The following is a 19334-nucleotide window of genomic DNA, read 5'->3' as shown; positions in this document are numbered from 1 at the left end:
GTCCCTCCATTATTGGCGGCCGCCTGTGCCAGCTGCAGATGTTTGAAAAAGTGTCTTTAGAACAGCCTGCCCTACAGCTGCTTGCTGCTTGGAGTGCACATCTACACAGTAGTGTTTAGTAAATGTGTGTGGGGTAGACCATGTGGCTGCTCTACAAATGTCTTCCAAAGGGATATTACCAAGGAAAGCCATGGAGGCCCCCAACTTGCGGGTGGAGTGGGCTCTGGGGGGGACCGTTAAAGTGCGCTTAGCTTTTTGATAACAAATCTGAATACACTTAACGATCCACCTGGCTATACCTGCTTTGGAAATGGGGTTGCCCTTGTGTTGGACAAAAAAGGCAACAAAAAGTTGTTTCGTCTTCCTAAAATCTTTGGTCCTATCAATGTAGTACATCAAAGCTCGTTTGACGTCAAGAGTGTGGAGCATTCTTTCGGCCACTGTCTCTGGGTTTTGAAAGAACACAGGTAGTTCAATAGTTTGATTGATGTGGAACTGTGAAACTACCTTAGGAAGGAATTTAGGGTTAGTGCGCAGCACCACCCTGTTTGAGTAAACCTGTATGAATGGCTCATGTACAGTGAGCGCCTGGAGTTCACTTACACGTCGCAGCGACGTGATGGCTATTAGGAAAGCCACTTTCCATGTTAAGAACTGAACCTCGCACGAATGCAGAGGCTCAAAAGGTGTGCCCATCAGCCTGGTGAGGACCACATTAAGGTTCCACACAGGAGCTGGTGGGGTCCTGGGAGGAATAACTCATTTCAACCCCTCCAGAAAAGCCTTAACGGCAAGCACTCTGAAAACCGAGAGACGCTGCCTGTTTTGGAGATAAGCCGCTATGGCGGATAAGTGTATCCGAATGGAAGCATATGCTAGATTGCATTTGTAAAGATGTAACAAATAACAAATGATGTTGTGAGTAGATGCATCTTGCGGGTTGATGTTGTGTTCTGCACAGTAAATGACAAACCGCTTCCATTTTGCTGCATAGCAAGCTCTGGTGGTGGGCTTCTCCAGTATTAGGGGTGTCTTTCATAGATTCACATGCCTGAATCATTCCCCGTCGTCGGAGTAGGAGTCCCACGGTATATAAAAAAGCAGTAATAAGCCATTTGTACATAGCAAATAACAGTTATAATAAACCAGGAAGTAAAGTAGCCTCAGCTACCAATGAAAAAACTTCCACATTAGTGACTATCCAAGTCATTATGTTAGACCAAACTGCAGCCAATCAGGCCACAGCTCCCACCAAGGTATTCTCCCCAGAGACCCAGGCTGTCAGATTTTTTACCGCACGTCGTGTGATAGGGAGTCTCTCTGAGCTCTGCTCAGTTTTTTCTTCTACACTTGAAAGTTTCTTTCTTTCCAACATGTCTACATCTAAGTCCCTTTTCAGGGCCTGTGAATCTTGTGGCAAGGCAAGGCTCTTCAAGGAGGACCCTCATTCTCTCTGCATATACTGCTTGTATCCGGATCATCAGGCTAAGGAGTGCAAGATTTGTCGCACTTTTCCCTCTAAGACCCTCAGAGACAGAGAGGGTCGCCTTCTACTATGGATACAACGGAATAAGGACAAGGACTTGCCACTCTCTGAGGTAGGAAGTTTGGCCTCTATGTCTTCTATGGGATCTAGAAAGAGAATGGCTGAGGGTAAGGTGACTACCCCTAAGGCAAAGGTGGCGAAACAGGCCCAGCACACTCTTGCTGCTGAGGAGCCTTCTACTTCAAAAGTGAAGAAAGCCTGTGAAAAATCTGTGAAGCCGCCTGTAATTAAAAAGACTGTGTCTTTATTGTCACCTCAGAGGCCTGCAACCAAGGCAGCAACTTCTCTGCCGGTTTCCTGTCAGACAGCCACTACAGTGACTTCAACTATGACTTATTCCTCACCAAAACCCTCTTTGGTGGTATCCTCAGCGTCCTCATGTACTTATGTTCATGTTCAGATACGTCCCATCTCGTCGACGAAGAAAGTTTCTCCTACCGTCGACGAGCCTCCGTCGACGAAGCCCACATCAGCGTCGAAAACACCCTTCCTGTCGACAACGACTTTACCGTCGACAAAGAAATCCTTACCGTCGACGACTTCACCGTCGACGAAGCATCCGTCGACCATCCCATCGTCGACGAGGAAGACTCCGTCGACGATCCAACCGTCGACGAAGAAGACACCGTCGACGGCCCCGTCGACGAAGTCGTCGACGACGGTCTCGTCGACGAAGAAGATGGCTCCGTCGACGGCCCCGTCGACGGCCCCGTCGACGAAGAAAATTGTTCCGTCGAAAACTCTCCAGCCACAGTTGTCGACGACGCAATCGACGACTGCGAGTTCATCGCTCACTACAAAGTCAATGCCACAAGACTTCCCAGTGGCCCAAGAGAATCCAATAACGCCAAAACTGTCAACTTGCACAGATATTCAGGTCTGGTCAGCAAGAAGCAACGCGACATCGTTGCCATCTCCAGCCACCACTGCGGCACTTCTACAACGCCCAGCGCAGTCTGCATGTATGTCACCACTCACAATGCCAGACAGGCTCTTGGATTCAGACGAGGACTCTGGTGGAGAATTATTTCCAGCAGCTACAAGTCCATCTGACTTGCTCATACAAGTCAAGGATCAGGAGGAAGAGGAGCAGGTGACGCAACAGTCCGGGTTAGATCCTGCACCACCACCAGGGACACAAATGCCCATGGAACTATTTAGAAATTTAATGTCTATGTTGGATGATTATTATCGCCGTTTTCCGCCCTCAGAGTCGGGCGAATCACACATCTCTTCCCCCCAGCCTAGAGGGGCCCCGCATTCAATACCTCCTATAACGGAAGAATCGGGACATACCCCATCCATACCGGTGCCATATAATCAACCGGAGGATGAGTATACTGAAGAGGAGGCTCAGGAGGAAGGTGAATTGGATGAATCGGATTCGTCGGAGTATGAAGATTATCAGGCTGACTCCCCTGCTCCAGATGAACAGCCGAAGGCTGAATCACCACCGGTGGATATTGCGAATTTCCATAGGATTATGGACAACGCAACCAAGAGATTTCTCATTGCCATGGACACTAAACAGGATGACTGTTTCCTGTATGATTTAAAAAATTTGTCCCAAAGACAGAGTTGTTCGATACCTATCATAGACTTTATTTGGAAAGAAGGTCTAAAGATCATGGCCACACCAAACTCTTTACCTCCAGTTTTACCACGAGTAGATAAAAAGTACAGAGCGCCAGCTTCTTCACCGGCTTGCCTGATTGGACAGGCCAAGACAGACTCAGTCATTGCACAAGCAGCTCAAAAGAGAGCGAAGAACCCGTCGTCTCAAATCTCCACTCCTACAGACAGAGACGGAAGACGACTCGATACCATTGGAAAAAAGGTATCAACGATTGCAGCGACCACAGTGAGGGTTGCTAATTCTATGGCAATTCTTGGCCGATACGATAGGCAAATGTGGTCTGACATTTCGCCTTATATTAAGAAACTGCCTGAACCGGACCGGTCTGAGGCTATCAAAATTCTACAAGAAGGGGAGTGTGCGTCGTCAGAGATCATTGATGCTGCAGTGGATGTAGCAGCTACAGGATTCAGACAATTGGCAGGAGCCGCAGTCCTTCGGAGAGAGGGATGGTTGAAATCTACATCCTTTAGACATGAAGTACAGGCCAAGGTGTTAAACATGGCGTATGATGGCGAGTACCTATTCGGCTCGCACGTGGATGAGGCTTTGCAGGCCATAAAAAAGGATACTGAAACTGCACGATCTTTGGGTACTCTGCAGTATCGAAAGTCTTCCTTTCGTGGCGCAAGAGGAAGGGGAAGCTTCTCAAATCGAGGAGGATATTACCAACAGCGCAGCTATACTAACACACAAAACACCCAGAGGTACCAGCCATATAAACAACAACCTTATGGCCAAAGAAGAAATACTTACGCACAGCCCCGAGGAAAAGCCACATATCGGGGAAGAGATAACACCAACAAGAAGTGAGATTCACTTCCTGCCGCCAAAGTGTCCCAGCCAAAAACGAATTGGAGGAAGAATATCCCTACATTGCTCAAAATGGTCCAAGATTACTACAGACAAATGGGTGCTGGATGTGGTATCCAAGGGCCACATATTAGAATTTGTAAAAACCCCTCCAAATTCTCCACCAAAGGGGCCGCCCCCAGCACATCTCAAAGAGCTATTCATCCAAATCAATACAATGATTCAAAAGGGGGCAATCGAGAGAGTACCTCGACACCAGAGAGGGACAGGCTTTTACTCTCGTTTCTTCTTGATACGCAAAAAATCAGGGGAATGGCGCCCAATCCTCGATTTGCGTGCCCTAAACAAATTCATCAAAAAATTGACGTTCAGAATGTTAACTCTCCAAGAGATCCTCCAGTTTTTGGCAGAAGGGGACCACTTGGCAACACTCGACCTTCAGGATGCCTACTTCCACGTCCCTATCTTCCCCAGACACAGGTAGTTCCTAAGTTTCAGAGTGGCTGGCAGGGATTTCCAATTCAAGGTGCTTCCCTTTGGACTACGTTCAGCCCCGAGGGTATTCACAAAAATGCTAGCACCCGTAGCGGCCCACCTACGATTGCAGGGAATTCAGATATACCCTTATCTGGACGATTGCCTTATCAAGGCCAATTCCTACGACACAGCAAACGACCATGTCCAAAAATGCCTTTGCCTGTTTCAAAGCCTGGGGTTTTCAGTAAACTTCGAGAAATCAGATCTAATTCCATCACAAAGGAAGTCTTTCCTAGGAGCAACGCTGGATTCCAAGCTCGCTCAGGTCTTCATTTCAAACGAAAGACAGGAGAAGATCAGAACAATGGCAACCACACTCCTCAGAAAAGAGTGCGTTTCTGTTCGGAGATTCAAATCTTTCCTAGGGATGATCTCATCGTGCATCCCTCTCACTCCAAACTGTCGTCTGAGGATGAGACCATTACAAGAGGAACTCAGTCACCAATGGGTGCAGATATCGGGGTCCTTCGAGGATATCATTACCCTAACACCTCGAATGAAGGAAACAATCCGGTGGTGGAGTCAGAAACACCACCTGCAAGTAGGCTGTGCTTTCCTCGCAGAAGTCCCCAGATTCATAGTAACCACGGATGCCTCGCTAGAAGGTTGGGGCGCTCACCTTCAAGGGATGACGATCAGTGGCAAATGGGACACTCAACAAAAGAAATGGCACATCAATCTGTTGGAGTTACGGGCCATTTTCCTCGCCCTAAAATCCTTTCAGGCAATTCTAGAAGGCTCCACTGTGTTGATTCGAACAGACAATACAACGAGCATGCATTACCTGAACAAGCAGGGGGGCACAAGATCAGCCCGGTTGTCTCAACAGGCTCAAGAGATCTGGACTTGGGCTCTGGATCACGACATCAACTTGTCAGCGGTGCATGTTCCAGGAGTAGCCAATGTACTGGCAGATTCGCTGAGCAGATCCAAGAACAGCACTCACGAATGGGAACTGCATCAGCCAGCGCTGGATCGGATCTTCCAGAGGTGGGGTCTCCCCGATCTGGATCTTTTTGCAACTTATCAGAACAAGAAATGTACTCACTTTGCGAGCTGGATTCCCCACAGACACTCTTGCGGGGACGCTCTGTCAATGAATTGGGAACGGATCTTTGCCTACGCCTTCCCGCCAATTCCGTTAATTCCCAAAGTCATCAAGAAAATGAGGAAACAACCGTGTCGAATAATCCTGATTGCTCCACGGTGGCCACGACAGTATTGGTTCACACAGCTTCTCCTTCTGTCAGAGCGCGAACCAGTCCAACTACCCCGAATTCCAAATCTTCTAACAATTCAAGAAGGCAGGGTGTATCATCCAGACCCTCATTCTCTGAAATTATCGGCTTGGCTCCTCAACACCATGAGTTTGCACACTTGAACATTCCACAGGACTGTCAAGATGTCCTGGCCAATGCTAGGGAGCCTTCAACAAACAAAACTTACAGACTGAAGTGGAAGCGTTTTTGTATTTGGTGCCAGACTATGAATTTACATCCAATGAATGCGGAGCCGGAAGCGATATTGCCCTTCTTTTTGCAGTTGGCTAAATCAGGTTTGGCGCACTCAACACTTAAAGTGTTTTTAGCGGCCATATCACGATACCGTCAGGATGGTAAGAATTCTCTATACTCCTCAAGAATTATCCAACAGTTCTTTAAAGGTTTATTTCGTATGTTTCCACCTATACGCCGACCACCTCCATCTTGGCACTTGAATGTAGTCCTGGCTCAGCTTCTGCGCCATCCCTTTGAGCCTATCCATAAGGTCGATCTCAAGTTCATCACTTGGAAGGTTGCATTACTGCTGGCATTAACATCAGCCAGACGGGTGAGTGACATGCAAGCGTTCACCTCTAAGCCACCATTCTTGCAATTCTCACATGACTCTGTGATACTACGCACCAACCCGAAGTACATACCCAAGGTACCATCGGATTTTCATCTAAATGAGCCAGTGATACTTAAGACATTTTTTCCCAATCCGCAGTCACCAGCTGAGCGGACTTTACACACATTAGACATTAAGAGATGCCTTAAATTTTATCTTTCAAGAACAGCTGCCATCAGAAAGACGGATCAGCTATTTGTGGCGTATGGCAGACCAAGACAGGGCTGTGCTGTTACAAAACAGACTATCGCCAGGTGGGTCTCATCCACGATAGGGCTCTGCCATCAACAAGCAGGTAAACCCTTACAGACCTTACCTAGAGCACATTCTACGAGAGCAGTCTCCCCTTCAACTGCTTTGTTTGCTGGTGTGCCTCTCCCGCACATTTGCAGAGCCGCAACATGGTCCAGCAGACACACATTCACGAGGCATTACTGTCTGGATTCTTCAAGCGATACCGATGCCTCGGTGGGGAGAGCAGTCCTGCGTAATCTGTTTCAGTAAGGTGAGCCTCTGGTGATCTCTCCCACCTCCTTTGCTCTTTTACGCTTTCATATGTTGTTGCATTGCTTTCTTTTAATGCATGATAACTGTTCTTTTGGCGTATAAGAGCGACATATTGTATTACTGCTAACTACTCGGATTCAGGCATGTGAATCTATGAAAGACACCCCTAATACTGGAGAAGAACAATAGTTACTTACCTGTAATCTGTGGTTCTCCAGTATTGGTGTCTTTCATAGATTCACATGCACCCACCCACCTCCCCTCAGAGTCTCACCCAGACTGTTAAGATATATGTATATATACTCTGGTACACTCCAGTGCTACAAAAATCTGACAGCCTGGGTCTCTGGGGAGAATACCTTGGTGGGAGCTGTGGCCTGATTGGCTGCAGTTTGGTCTAACATAATGACTTGGATAGTCACTAATGTGGAAGTTTTTTCATTGGTAGCTGAGGCTACTTTACTTCCTGGTTTATTATAACTGTTATTTGCTATGTACAAATGGCTTATTACTGCTTTTTTATATACCGTGGGACTCCTACTCCGACGACGGGGAATGATTCAGACATGTGAATCTATGAAAGACACCAATACTGGAGAACCACAGATTACAGGTAAGTAACTATTGTTCTTCCTCGCCTCCCGTATGATATCCATGCAGTCGGGAGGCAAGTTAAGGTAGCCAAATTCTAAGACTTCAGGAGCCAGATCGCCAGGTTGGGCTGTTGCGGATCTGGATGCTGAATGGCGCCATGGCTCTGCGTCAAAAGCCTGGATGTGAGGTGTAGCCTTTGATGCGGTACCACGGAGAGTTCTAGAAACGTGGTGTACCATGGTTGGCGTGCCCACGTTGGAGCAACCAGGATGAGTGTCATCGAGTGTTGCTTTAGCTTTCTTGCCACCAGCGGTATTAGAGGTGCTGGGGGAAATGCGTACGCAAATTTGCCTGACCAGTTCATCCATATCGCATTGCCCTGCGACTGTGGGTGCGGGAACCTGGCGGCAAAGCTTCGGCATTTTGCGTTTTCACTTGTGGCGAACAGGTCCATCTCTGGATGACCCCACTGCTGGAAGTACGGGCGGAGTACTGATGGATGTATCTCCCACTCGTGCATCTGGTGGCTGTACCTGCTCTGAGCAGATCCGCCAACTGATTGTCCTTGCCTGGGAGGTGTTCCGCCATGAGGAAGATGTTCCTCTGAATGAACCACTTCCACATGCTTTGAGCCAGATGAGACAACTGTGGAGAGTGTGTACCTCCCTGCTTTTGAATGTAGTACATGGCCGTCATGTTGTCCGTCCGGATCAACACGACTTTGTTGCACAGATGTACCTTGAATGCCTTTAGTGCCATGAAGATTGCCATCAGTTCTAGGTAGTTGATGTGCATCTTCTTTTGCTGCATTGTCCATAGTCCCTGCACCGTGTAGTGGAGTACATGAGCTCCCCATCCCTGGAGAGATGCGTCCGTCGTCAGGATAATCTGTGGCACAGGCTCCTGGAACGGTCGGCCCTTGCAAAGGTTGTGTGGATTCCACCAATGCAGAGATCTGTATGCCCGACCGGTCACCAACACTAGGTCGTTCAACTGTCCTTGAGCCTGAGTCCACTGATGAGCCAAGCATTCTTGGAGCGGACGCATATGTAGCCTCGCGTGCTGGACTATGAAGATGCAGAAGGCCATCATGCCTATCAACTGCATGAACACTCGTGCTGGAAGCAAGTGTTGCGGTCTGAACTTGTGGATCAGTGACTGAATGCTGTCAATCCTCACAGAATTTGGCTGAGCTGTGGCTGCCAGAGTATCTATTGTCACGCCCAGATACTGCCGCACATGGGCTGGCTGAAGGTGCGACTTTGGATAATTCAGTGAGAATCCCAGATCGTGAAGAAGGTGAATGGTGTGGGACATGTTGGCGGCGCACTGCTGTTCCGACTTTGCTTGGACAAGCCAGTCGTCCAGATAAGGGTAGACGTGAACGTTCTGCCTCCTGAGGTGCGCAGCCACTGTCGCCAGGCATTTTGTGAACACCCTGGGCACTGTGGTCACCCCGAAAGGGAGGACCTTGAATTGATAATGCTGATTCTGGATGGTGAATCTGAGGTATTTTCTGTGTGATGGATGTAGTGGGATGTGAAAATATGCATCCTTGAGATCCAAGGTTGCGAGGAAGTCTCCCTGATTGAGCAACGGAAGAACTTGCTGCAGCGTCAGCATGTGAAAATGTTTTGAGAGAATATACTGGTTTAGGGGCCTGAGGTCCAGTATGGGTCTGAGGGACCCGTCCTTCTTCGGGATTAAGAAGTACAGGGAGTACACTCCTGTGCCTTCTTCCTCCACCGGCACGAGCTCGATTGCCCCTTTTTGCAGCATGACGAGTACCTCCTGCTGCAATAAGTGCAAATGCTCTGTGGACATAGGACGGTGTTTTGGTGGCAAGTTGGGTGGAGTGGATGATAACTCCAGAAAATAACCGTACTGGATAGGTTTTCTGACCCACCTGTCTGTGGTGATGGATTTCCAGACTGGCAGGAACTGCTGGAGTCTCACCCCGACAGGTGTTGTATGGTCGGGGGGCAGTGACAAGGCGTCACTGTTTGTTGGTGGCGGAGGAGCGGGAGTTGTTGTTTCCACGACCTCTGCCCTTGGCGCTGTTGCCCCGATAGCTGCCTCTACTCTGCTTGGTGTAAGAGGACTGCGCCCCACCTTTACTGTATTGCGTTTGCTGGGACATCTGGCCTCTGGAAACACCTCTATTGCTTGAGCGACGAAAAGTATTTCACCGAAACTGTTGGGACTGGAGCGCCCCCATGGACTTTGCAGTCTAGGTATCCTTCTTTATTTTTTCCAGGGTGGTATCCACCTCAGGACCAAATAATCTATCAGGGTTTACAGGCTGATTGAGGATGGTGGTTTGTATCTCCGGCTTGAACCCGGAGATTCTCAGCCAGGCCTGACGTCGCAACATGACACTTGTGTTAATGGCCCTTGCCGCGGTGTCCGCCACGTCCAGGGCACATTTAATAGAAGCGTTGGAGATGAGCTTCCCTTCTTGAATGAGCATCTCCGCTGCCTCTTTATACTGATCTGGCAGATGTTGTAACAGGGTCTCTAGTGTATCATAGTGTGCCCTGTCATATCTGGCCAAGAGTGCCTGAGTGTTTGAAATACGCCAGATATTGGCCGCTTGAGCCGCCACCCTCTTCCCTGATGCTTCTAGCACTTTAGATTCCTTGTCAGGGGGAGGAGCATCACCAGTGGTTTGTGAATTTGCCCTCTTCCGGGCATTAGAAACCACAGAGAGTCCAATGGCAACTGGCCCTTGATGTAGGTAGGGTCGCCAGGTGCTGGCTTATACTTTTTTCAATCCTAGGGTTGATAACCCTGGCACGTGTGGGTTCTTTAAAAATGTCTGCAGCATGTTTCAGAACCCCTTTTAGCATTGGGAGAGTTTTGACAGTCTTTTCTGCTGCGGAAAAGGTATCAAAGAGGAAGTCCACTTCAATAGGGTCCGCATGCAGCTGAACATTGTGGTTTTTAGCCGCTCTCTCAATTAGAGCATTAAATGCAGCAGAATCCTCAGTAGGAGATGTCTTGACATTATACACCTGAGTGTCCGGGGCAGTGTGCTGATCCCCTGGGTCCCCTGCATCTGCCCAAGAGTCCTGGTGATCCTCAGGATCAGTGTTTGCAGGGAAGTTATACTCCTCATCATCACCTTCCCCAGCCTCGACATCTGAATAAGTGGGTGTAGCAACTGTTCGAGTCCGTGGAGAAATTGGCTCAACCAGAAACGGGGAATCCGTAGAAGGCTTTTTGCGCTTCAAAGGAATTGTGTAGGACTCCATAGGCTGTCCCGCCGTGATCTTTCTTTTGTAGAGGGTAAGTTTACCGGTGTCGGTGTCGATAAAGTGTTCCGACTGCTCCTCCATCAGGGGTTGTCGATGCTTCGAGCTCCCAAGTGGCTGAGAAGGCTTCGACCCCGTAGACACCTGCACGGGCGCGTCGTCGACCGGCCTTGGTGCGAACGCCTTCGGTGCCACCTTCGGCGGTAACGTGAACAGGAGTGGCGTCAAGGACTTTGGCGTTTTGGCAACTTGCTTCGGGGTGGAAGCATCCTTCGGATCGACTGCAGAAGCCTTGTTCCTGATGCGTTGCAATGAGTCCGACACCTGCTTTGTGAAGGATGCGGACGGTTTCGTCAATCAGACAGACGGCCTCGGTCCACCAGCGTGTGCAGACTCGAGCGTCGAAGTCTTGGCTTTCTCCGGCCGATGCGATGGATCAGCCCTCTTAGGTGTGCCATGTCCTTCCACTGTGTCGACGGCCTTCGGCGCCGACGGCTTCGGGTCGGCGGCCTTGACAATTGGTTTCGGCACCCCAGTCCTCGGCTGGACGCCCTTTAGCGATTTGGGCTCGACGCCCTTGACCGACTTCAGCTCGACGCCCTTGGTCGACTTCACCGGGTCGACAGCCTTCTTCGGCTTTGGCTGCCCCGACATGTCGGAAGACGAGGAGGCGGCCAGAGGGACAGACGTCTTATGTTTCGACGGTGTCTCCATTACTTTCGTTTTCGTCGACACCGAAGCTTTCACTTTCGGTTTCGGTTTGACCACCGGCGGCTCCGTAGAAGTGTCCGTAGCCGGGCCCGTAGACGAGGCCGTGGATCTGGGTGTAAGGTCTTGGGTAAGGCCATGTGGCGATCCCTCGACCTGAGCCTTAGTTATTGTTCGAACGGGGCTTAGCTCTTCGCCTGAGCTATCTTCCGTGGCCCCATAGGCCTCATTGTCGTCTCCTACCTCGTCGACGACTTCCTCCGTATCGAGCACTTCGACGTCTGCGTCGTAGTTGTAGTCGATCTCCTCCGCTGGAGTTGAAATCGGCTCTTGATCTTCTGGCTCGTCTGCTTCGTCCCTTTCGAAGATGTGCACCGATGCCGGGGCCGACTGCTGGGCCGCGCGCCACGCGCCGAAGTCGAATCATCTTCTTGGATCGAAAACGGGAACAAGCCATACAGTTGGCTTCATCGTGATCCGGCGAGAGGCACTTGTTGCACACCGGGTGGACGTCGATGTGGGGATACTTCGATCTGCACACGGGACATTTCTTGAACGGGCTCCGTTCCAAGATGTTGTCGAAAGTCTGGTTGCGTTGACTGGGCCTCGAGCACCGAAGAGCCACGCGACTCCTCTGGATGTCCGACTCGGGAACTGAGCCGGAACAGAGCTGGGCACCGAACGCAAGACAATACCGACGCTATAGGAAAAGGCCTTCGGGCCTTAAGAAAAGTCTACATCGATTCCGAACTGGAGATATCGAATATACATCCGAACCCAATGGCGGAAAAAAACAATCTGGGGATAGAGTCGATGCCCATGCGCACTGTAGTCCAGGGGAGGAGCCACCTATCTCGTGATACTTCGAAGACTCTTCAAGGACAACAATGTGCAATCATCCGGACCCAACACTAGGCGGCGATCTATGCTATAGATATGAATTCAGCAGCCCACATGCCTCGAACATCATGTTCTCATCTCATAGAGGGCTGCAAGAATCTTCCTCCAATACTCACTGACATTGCCACACAACCACAAGAGATGCAGGAAACCTTTGTTCTCCTGACCACATCATTCACATATGGAGTTCAGACGTAGTCCTAATTTGAAGAGGGTTTGGGGCGTGTAATAGGTCCTGTGTAGGAATTTGCAATGTATAATGTGCATCTGACTGTTGGCTGATATCATACCCATTTGCCCACAGCAGCAGTGCTAAATTTTATCAGGATTATCAAGACCCACCTCTTACTCCTACCATTTTGCCAGAAGGCGATGCAGAGGAGTATCTTCCAATGCTGTTGCATACAATATAGAAATTATTCGGGTAGAGTTTGGGGCTGATAGATGCGTTTTTCCAGGGTGTGACTAGGTGGGGGCTCCCGCTGAAAGTCTGGGACGACTGCGAGTACTACCACCCTCAATTTATGATACAAAAAGACATTGGCAAGCGTGTGTGGCTGACTTCCCAAAAAGTCATGGAGGGATCTGAATAGTTGATTGTGATAAAAATCACCCCAGGCATCCAGGCCCTATACATGGAGCTGAGTAATTGCTTTTGGCTCATGTGTGACAGGAAAGAGCGAATGATGATGGAGAAGAAGCAGAGGGCAATACATCAGTCATTTACCCATGTGCCTGGCCAGCCTGATCGAAGCTCTGGAAGTGCAGGCCACCATCATCTCCATTTCAAGTGAGCAGCAAAAAGTCAGAGTATCGAGCAATGATGTCAGTGCTGATGGATGAGCTACCTCTCTCTCCACAGCTTGATGTGGGAGGTATGGTACTGAGCGACATCTGAAATGCGCAGTGTGCTCAAAGTGTGCCTGTGCACTGAGATAGTACAGCTCTGGGTCCAGGGTTTCAAATCACCCCTACGCAGAATGGGAGCACGAGTGTCGCTACTTATGCAGGGCCTCTTTGCTCAGGGACTCCATACAACAATACTTCAAGGTTAACACTGATACAGCATCCTCCCCGCAAGCAGAGTGGGACGCCTTCAAAGCAATGATCAGAGGAAAGTGCATAGCAGAAACTGTGGGTGTCAGGCGCACGCTGGTAGCCAAAGCTGAAACTGCAGAGGCGAAATTAAGGGATGTAGAGAAATGCAGGCCTGACCACCCTGCCCTACAACAAACACTGCTTGACACCAAGGAGAGGCTTGCAGAGAAAGTTGAGGAGCTCAGATGTTATTACTACAGGAAGTACATGATCATGGCCCATGTAGAGCGAGACCAGACTGGCACGCAATCTTTGCTGTAGCTATAGAGAAAGCCTTTGAAAGCTTAGAGTGGGACTTTTTCTATGATTTGATGGACAACCTGGGACCGAGAAGTGGATTCATAGACTGGACCCCAGACTCTATAAACGGACCCCACAGCAAGAGTCAAAACTGGTTGTGCCATCTCTGAGAGCTATATGGCGGGCAGGGGAACGAGGCAGTGTGGCCCCTGTCACCGCTGCTCTTCGTTTTGGCGATGGAGCAGTTGGACGCCTATGCCAGATCTGGTGACCATTACGAGAGCTTGATGGTAGGGGGGCAGCAGCAGTTTATTGCTCTGTATGCAAATTACCTCCTAATATTCCTCCGAAACACGATTATGGACCTTACCTGGGCCGTACGGCTGTTAGAGGACTTTGAGTCATTATTAGGACTAAGAGTCAACTGGCAGAAGTCCAGACTATTCCCAGGGCTGGCGCATTGTGCTCCAACTAAGGGCCTAATGCTGCTATAATGGGAGCCCCAAGGCCTAGGGGTTAAGATACTCCATGAACTGTCCTACCTACTTGATGGGAGATCAGTCTGAGCACTTAGGGCGTATACTGACTCTTGTGCGACGCTTCTTCTATCAGTGGCATGATGTATTGCCATCTTTAAAATGGCCGCACTCTCCTGGTTACTGTATTTCTTTATGATCCTACCGGTCTAGATCTGTTGAAGATAGTGTGGTCGTAGACGTTGATTATGTCAGCTAAGACGGTGTCGCATGCACCCTTCCTTGTCAACCATGATGTCATGATGACATGGGTCTTTCTCCGTGGACCTTTCTCTGTCATGGACGACGGTGAAGTCACTAACAGGCAGTAAGTCAGTTTGAAAGCTCAGAGAAATATTTTTTTTGCAGACTTGCGTTCATTATGTGTTTTGAGCTTTTCTATGATGAAACCCCGGTGCCTTTATGTGTACAGATGGTAGCAGGCACTTTAGGTTGTAGATCCAACTCAGGAAAATCCACAAGGTTACTCTTTTGCACCACCTTTGTGGAAGTGCTTGGAGGTGCACTTTTCATTGAATCATCCCCGGACGATGGAACATCCCCCTTAACGCCTTAACCGCTGCGGTTTTTCCGCCGCGGTGCGGGCGTTCTAAAGGGTGGGCGGGGCACAGTCTGCCATTGGCCTTGGCCGACGGGAGAAAGCAAGGGGTTAAAAGAAGGGTATTTCATTTCCTCCAATAAATAAAGAGGCAATCTCCTTTCTTTGTCCTTGAAAGTTTCTGTATCAAAACTATTATAAATATTGCGGCGTGATGGCTTCTGCTTAGGGTAAAGGCAATAAAGACATTTGTCATGACGGTCATCAGAAAAGGCATTTTTCAGGCCAGAGGTAGCGAAAGTCTTAAAAAGAGATTTCTTCTATCCCTCAGCCATATTGAAACTTGGAAACTGAAAAGTTCTCCCTGATACAGAGAATGAAGAATGTTCCCTAAAAACAACTTACAGTAGGATGAAAGCTGAAGACATGGCAGGATCATGTTGAGAGGTTAGAGGAGAGATCTGCCTGGAGACTCCCTCACACGATGTGCAACGGAAAACTGAGCTATGGTGGTCTCTAGGCGGAGCAGGCGAGCTAGTACTTACACCTTACTGGCTGAACTTTGGGTTGCTACAAATGAGGTGGATGTGCTATTGAACAAACACTGTTGTTAAGGGCTATGGTAATTGTTAACACTGTTTACTACTATTTAAGATTATCAGGGATTCCCAGCCTGATGACGGGGAATGATTCAAGCATGTGAATATATGTAAGATCCAATGCTGGAGAAGGACCTTGCATTACTTTTAAGAAGACTTTTAGTGTAGGTGAATACATTCATGTGCTGGGTGGTCAGTGGTAGAATAGTCTACCAAAAGCCCTGGATAGTCTAATGGTTTCTTCAAATTTAAGAGGAAAATCAAGAACAATCTCTCCTAATTTATATCATTCCATTTACGTGCGCCTTATAAAATGCCTGCAAATAAAAGAAGAGACATGCAAAGGCAAGAAAAGGGGAGCCTGTGAAGAGGTGCAGAGGACGGTCCCAATAATAGAAAAATGTCTCTTCTATTTGTAGCCCTTTGCCCAATTACATGGAAGCTCCCCGATACTGTGTACCTCCACCCTGACAACAGAAATGATCAAAGAGCCAGATAAACAGCAAAGAACAACAGAAGTTCTGACATCCCCAAACATCGCAGTTTAGTCAGCTCCTATAAACCCATCTTGTGACTAAGACACCTAGGACGGCAGTCCTACAGCTAATTTCGAACCCACATCAGCTAGTGTAGTACTGGTTGTATCTCACACATTGGTAATGCAATCAAGCCTAACATTTTGAACACAGCTTATAAATCCTACACCGATTGAAGTCGAACCCAGGGTGGTGTCAATTCCTGTTGTACCAATGGGGGCCAAAGAATAACCACCGTCACTTCTAGTGACCCTCTGAATTATGCCACTCATAATGGCCATCTTTGATCAACTCGCCAATTATTTTTTACAGAAAAGACCAGTGCACTGTGCACCCCTGTGCAATATCAGTTCACAAAAAGATCGCTCAAACATCACTCATCAAAATCTCAGATCTTGTCACAACCACCTCATCGATCTTGTAAGACATTATTAAATGTTATAGCCAAAAGAGATTCTTTAATCCCCGTGTCCTGAGCCTTAAAAACATCCTTTCCCCATTTCACTGAGCCTTTTCTCTTCCAAACATCATGATGTTCACCCTCATCTGCACATCACAGTCCACTTTGACAGCGAGGTAAAACTCAACATTAAAACCGCAAGATGGTAAATGCAGCTCCCTCAACCTACTCCCACAACTACCTATCCCTGCAATACACCAACATCACTTCCTTCTTGAAAGATGGAAGAGAGTTATAGCACTCCTTTTGTCAGACAGGGATTAAAGCCCCAGATCAACAACACTACGAAGAGGAACGTGGGAAGAGCTATGCAACACTGCCAGCGAGAAAGGTGGAGCTAAGATATCTAGCACCGTACTAAGAGCACTGCCATCGAGAGAGGAGAGCAGAAAGACTCTAAACCACTACCATAAAAAAAGGGGGCACAGATACGCTACATCAAAAAGGGCAGTATGGGTAAACGCACTAGTGCATCAACTGCGCCGTCAGAAAGAAAAGAGGTAACAGAGTGCCCAATGTTGCCATCAAGAAAGACGGGAATGGAGATTGCCAGTGCTGTTTCCACTGTACTGCTGTCCCATTCCCCGCACGGACCATATGTATTGTGCCCTTATTCTCTTACATACTTCTAGTCCCTCCTGCCCAGAACTTCCTTTGCCTTTCCACTTACACAGCTTGCAAGAAATCCATGAACAGAGCCCCTCCTGTACACCCCCCTGATACCCATACCCTCCAGTCTCACACTGCGGAAATGCAAGGACAACACACCACCTTGCCCTACTGACACCTTAACTCCTCCTTCAACCTCACCTCATAGCCAAGGTACCTGGATAGCAGCACTTTGAGGCCCCTCATAACGCCGATCCACAATAAACAGCAGCATCACCATGATCCCCCCCGCCCCAAGTTAGCCTATCAAGAACAACTTGAAAGAGTCCTCCCTGAAGTGTAGCACATCCATCACCCAATCACCCAGCTTACTCCTCTAGATAGAATTTATGAACAGCAAAAGGGTGCCCAGCACCCTTGCAGGCACAAATTGTTGCAAAGGTTTATGGACAACAACCCCGCCCCACACGCCAATCCCGCTCACAGGTATCCTAAGAAGCTGCCACACTCCACTACACTCCATACACCCTGCCAGCACACCTTGCCTCTGGCTGACCTAGTAGAATGGGTACATAGATAGCAGCACCCAGCCCCACCCAATTTCACACCTCCAAGCACACCTATAGCAGGAATACACGGACTGCGGCACCCCACTCATCACTCCTGTAGTCCACCTTATAGCAAGAGCCCAAGGACAATACCACAGATATCACTTCCTTTAGAGCAGGAACCCAATGACAGAAGCACCACAACCCCCCTCATGAAGAACACCTTATAGAATGGGTCCAAAGACAGAGCATCCCACCCTCCACCTAAATCACCCCCAAGGCACACCCTGCAGCAGGAAACGATGGCCAACTGAGCGCCCCTCCCCCCCCGAAGCTCACCTTATAGAAGGAGTCCATCGACAGCAGTACAACCCAGGGTACGTCAAGTGCCTCAATAATCATTCTGGCCACTGTAGTCTTTCCAGAAGCACTCCCACCTCCCAGCCCTGAGGGCATAAAAGAACCAAAAAAGACAAGTTTGTGACAGTGAACGTGCCATGTTTCCCTCAATGCAGCATTTTTGGCATCTTGTTTCCAGCGTATACATTTATTTGCAAAGCCCTCGTCTTTTTTTGGGAGATGGGGGGCACTGACAAGTGGGTGTGTTCAGTCGGCCTCTGAGGTCAGAGGATGGCAACAGAGCACTCCACCCTCAGTCTCTCAGGAGCACAGCCAAGAATACCACAGCAGCATACCCCACTAAGTTCTAGCAGCAGCCACACATCCATTCTCTATAGACATTCTGTCTCTACACTGCCACACAAATGAAAAGGGGGGGCCCTCGGCCCCCCCGCACGCATGGCGGCGCGGCGACCGCCTCACCCCCCTCCCCTCGGGTCTTTCGACGGTGGGGGCGTGCCCTGGGGGCGCGGCCCACCGCCGATTGGCCGGCGCCCCTCCTGACCCGGAATCAATGGACTGGTTCCGGGTCGGGGGGGGCGGGCGTGAGGAGGGGCCACCCGGCCCCTCGGGAATAAGAGGTAGGGAGCGCCCAGGAGACTTCCTTGTCCCTGGACGCTCCCTCGCTGAACGTTGTGCCCCGCGTTCGGGGCCTCTTTGTTTTATAATTTTCTCCCCGTTTCTTTTTCAGGTTCAAAAGCCGATCGCTTGTGGATAGAACGGACTGCTTCAGGCCGCGGAGAGAGACACAGTGCGTCGCCTCACCGATCGTGGTCTGCGGAGACTCGGGGCTTTTGGATCCTGCGAGGTCGTCACGCAGGGCCGGTACTGCGGCGCGCTCGTGCGGTGGAGGAAGCGTGTTTCATTGAGGTATCGGGTAGGGGCAGTGGTAGCTCGCTGGCCAGGTCGGAGGGGGACGGGCGGAGTGCGTGCCGAAGGGCGGCCAGGAATACGTTATCAAGGCGCCCCCATTGTTTTAGCAAGGAATTTTGGCGCGCTCCCAGAAGAACGGCGAAAGAAGCCGGGGTGGGCATTCTGTAACCAATTAAGCAGCGGGCCAGCTCACGAGGGGCCGCCCTGCTAATTTTGTATTTCGAAGGTGTGCTCCGGGACTCAAATTTAAACCGCATAGGTAACGCGGTACACACAAGGGTTTTCCCGCCTCGGCGAGTCGGAGCGGAGAGGTTGTTCCAGCGGAACACAAGCGTCTCGCTTGCAGCTAAGCAGGGTCGACCAGGGCAGCACCTGGATGGGAGACCCCCGGTGAAAGTTTATAATTGTAGGAAGAAACTGTTTTCCACGGCTGCATTACATTGATGATTAAGCTAATTTGTTGTTCATCCGGTGACACAAGGTGTACAATTGCATGGTGAAACAAGGGACCAT

General features: G+C 49.5%; 1 protein-coding gene across 3 annotated transcripts in view; it reads right to left on the bottom strand.

Moving 5' to 3' along the window:
- UCKL1 (uridine-cytidine kinase 1 like 1) overlaps positions 1-19334 on the bottom strand; it is a 283720-nt gene that overhangs the window by 113815 nt on the left and 150571 nt on the right. For 2 of the 3 annotated variants that reach the window (XM_078651664.1, XM_078651665.1), the window contains exon 3: positions 17889-17995. The exons of the other annotated variant lie outside the window; for it this stretch is intronic. In XM_078651664.1, coding sequence (XP_078507790.1) covers positions 17889-17995 — 107 coding nt within the window. The remainder of the gene's footprint in view (positions 1-17888; positions 17996-19334) is intronic. 3 annotated transcript variants of the gene reach the window in all.

The sequence above is a fragment of the Lissotriton helveticus genome, chromosome 7 (genome assembly GCF_964261635.1).
Source record: "Lissotriton helveticus chromosome 7, aLisHel1.1, whole genome shotgun sequence".
NCBI lineage: Eukaryota > Metazoa > Chordata > Amphibia > Caudata > Salamandridae > Lissotriton > Lissotriton helveticus.
Note: the sequence above shows the minus strand (reverse complement) of the source record. Positions and strands in the feature narration are given on the sequence as shown.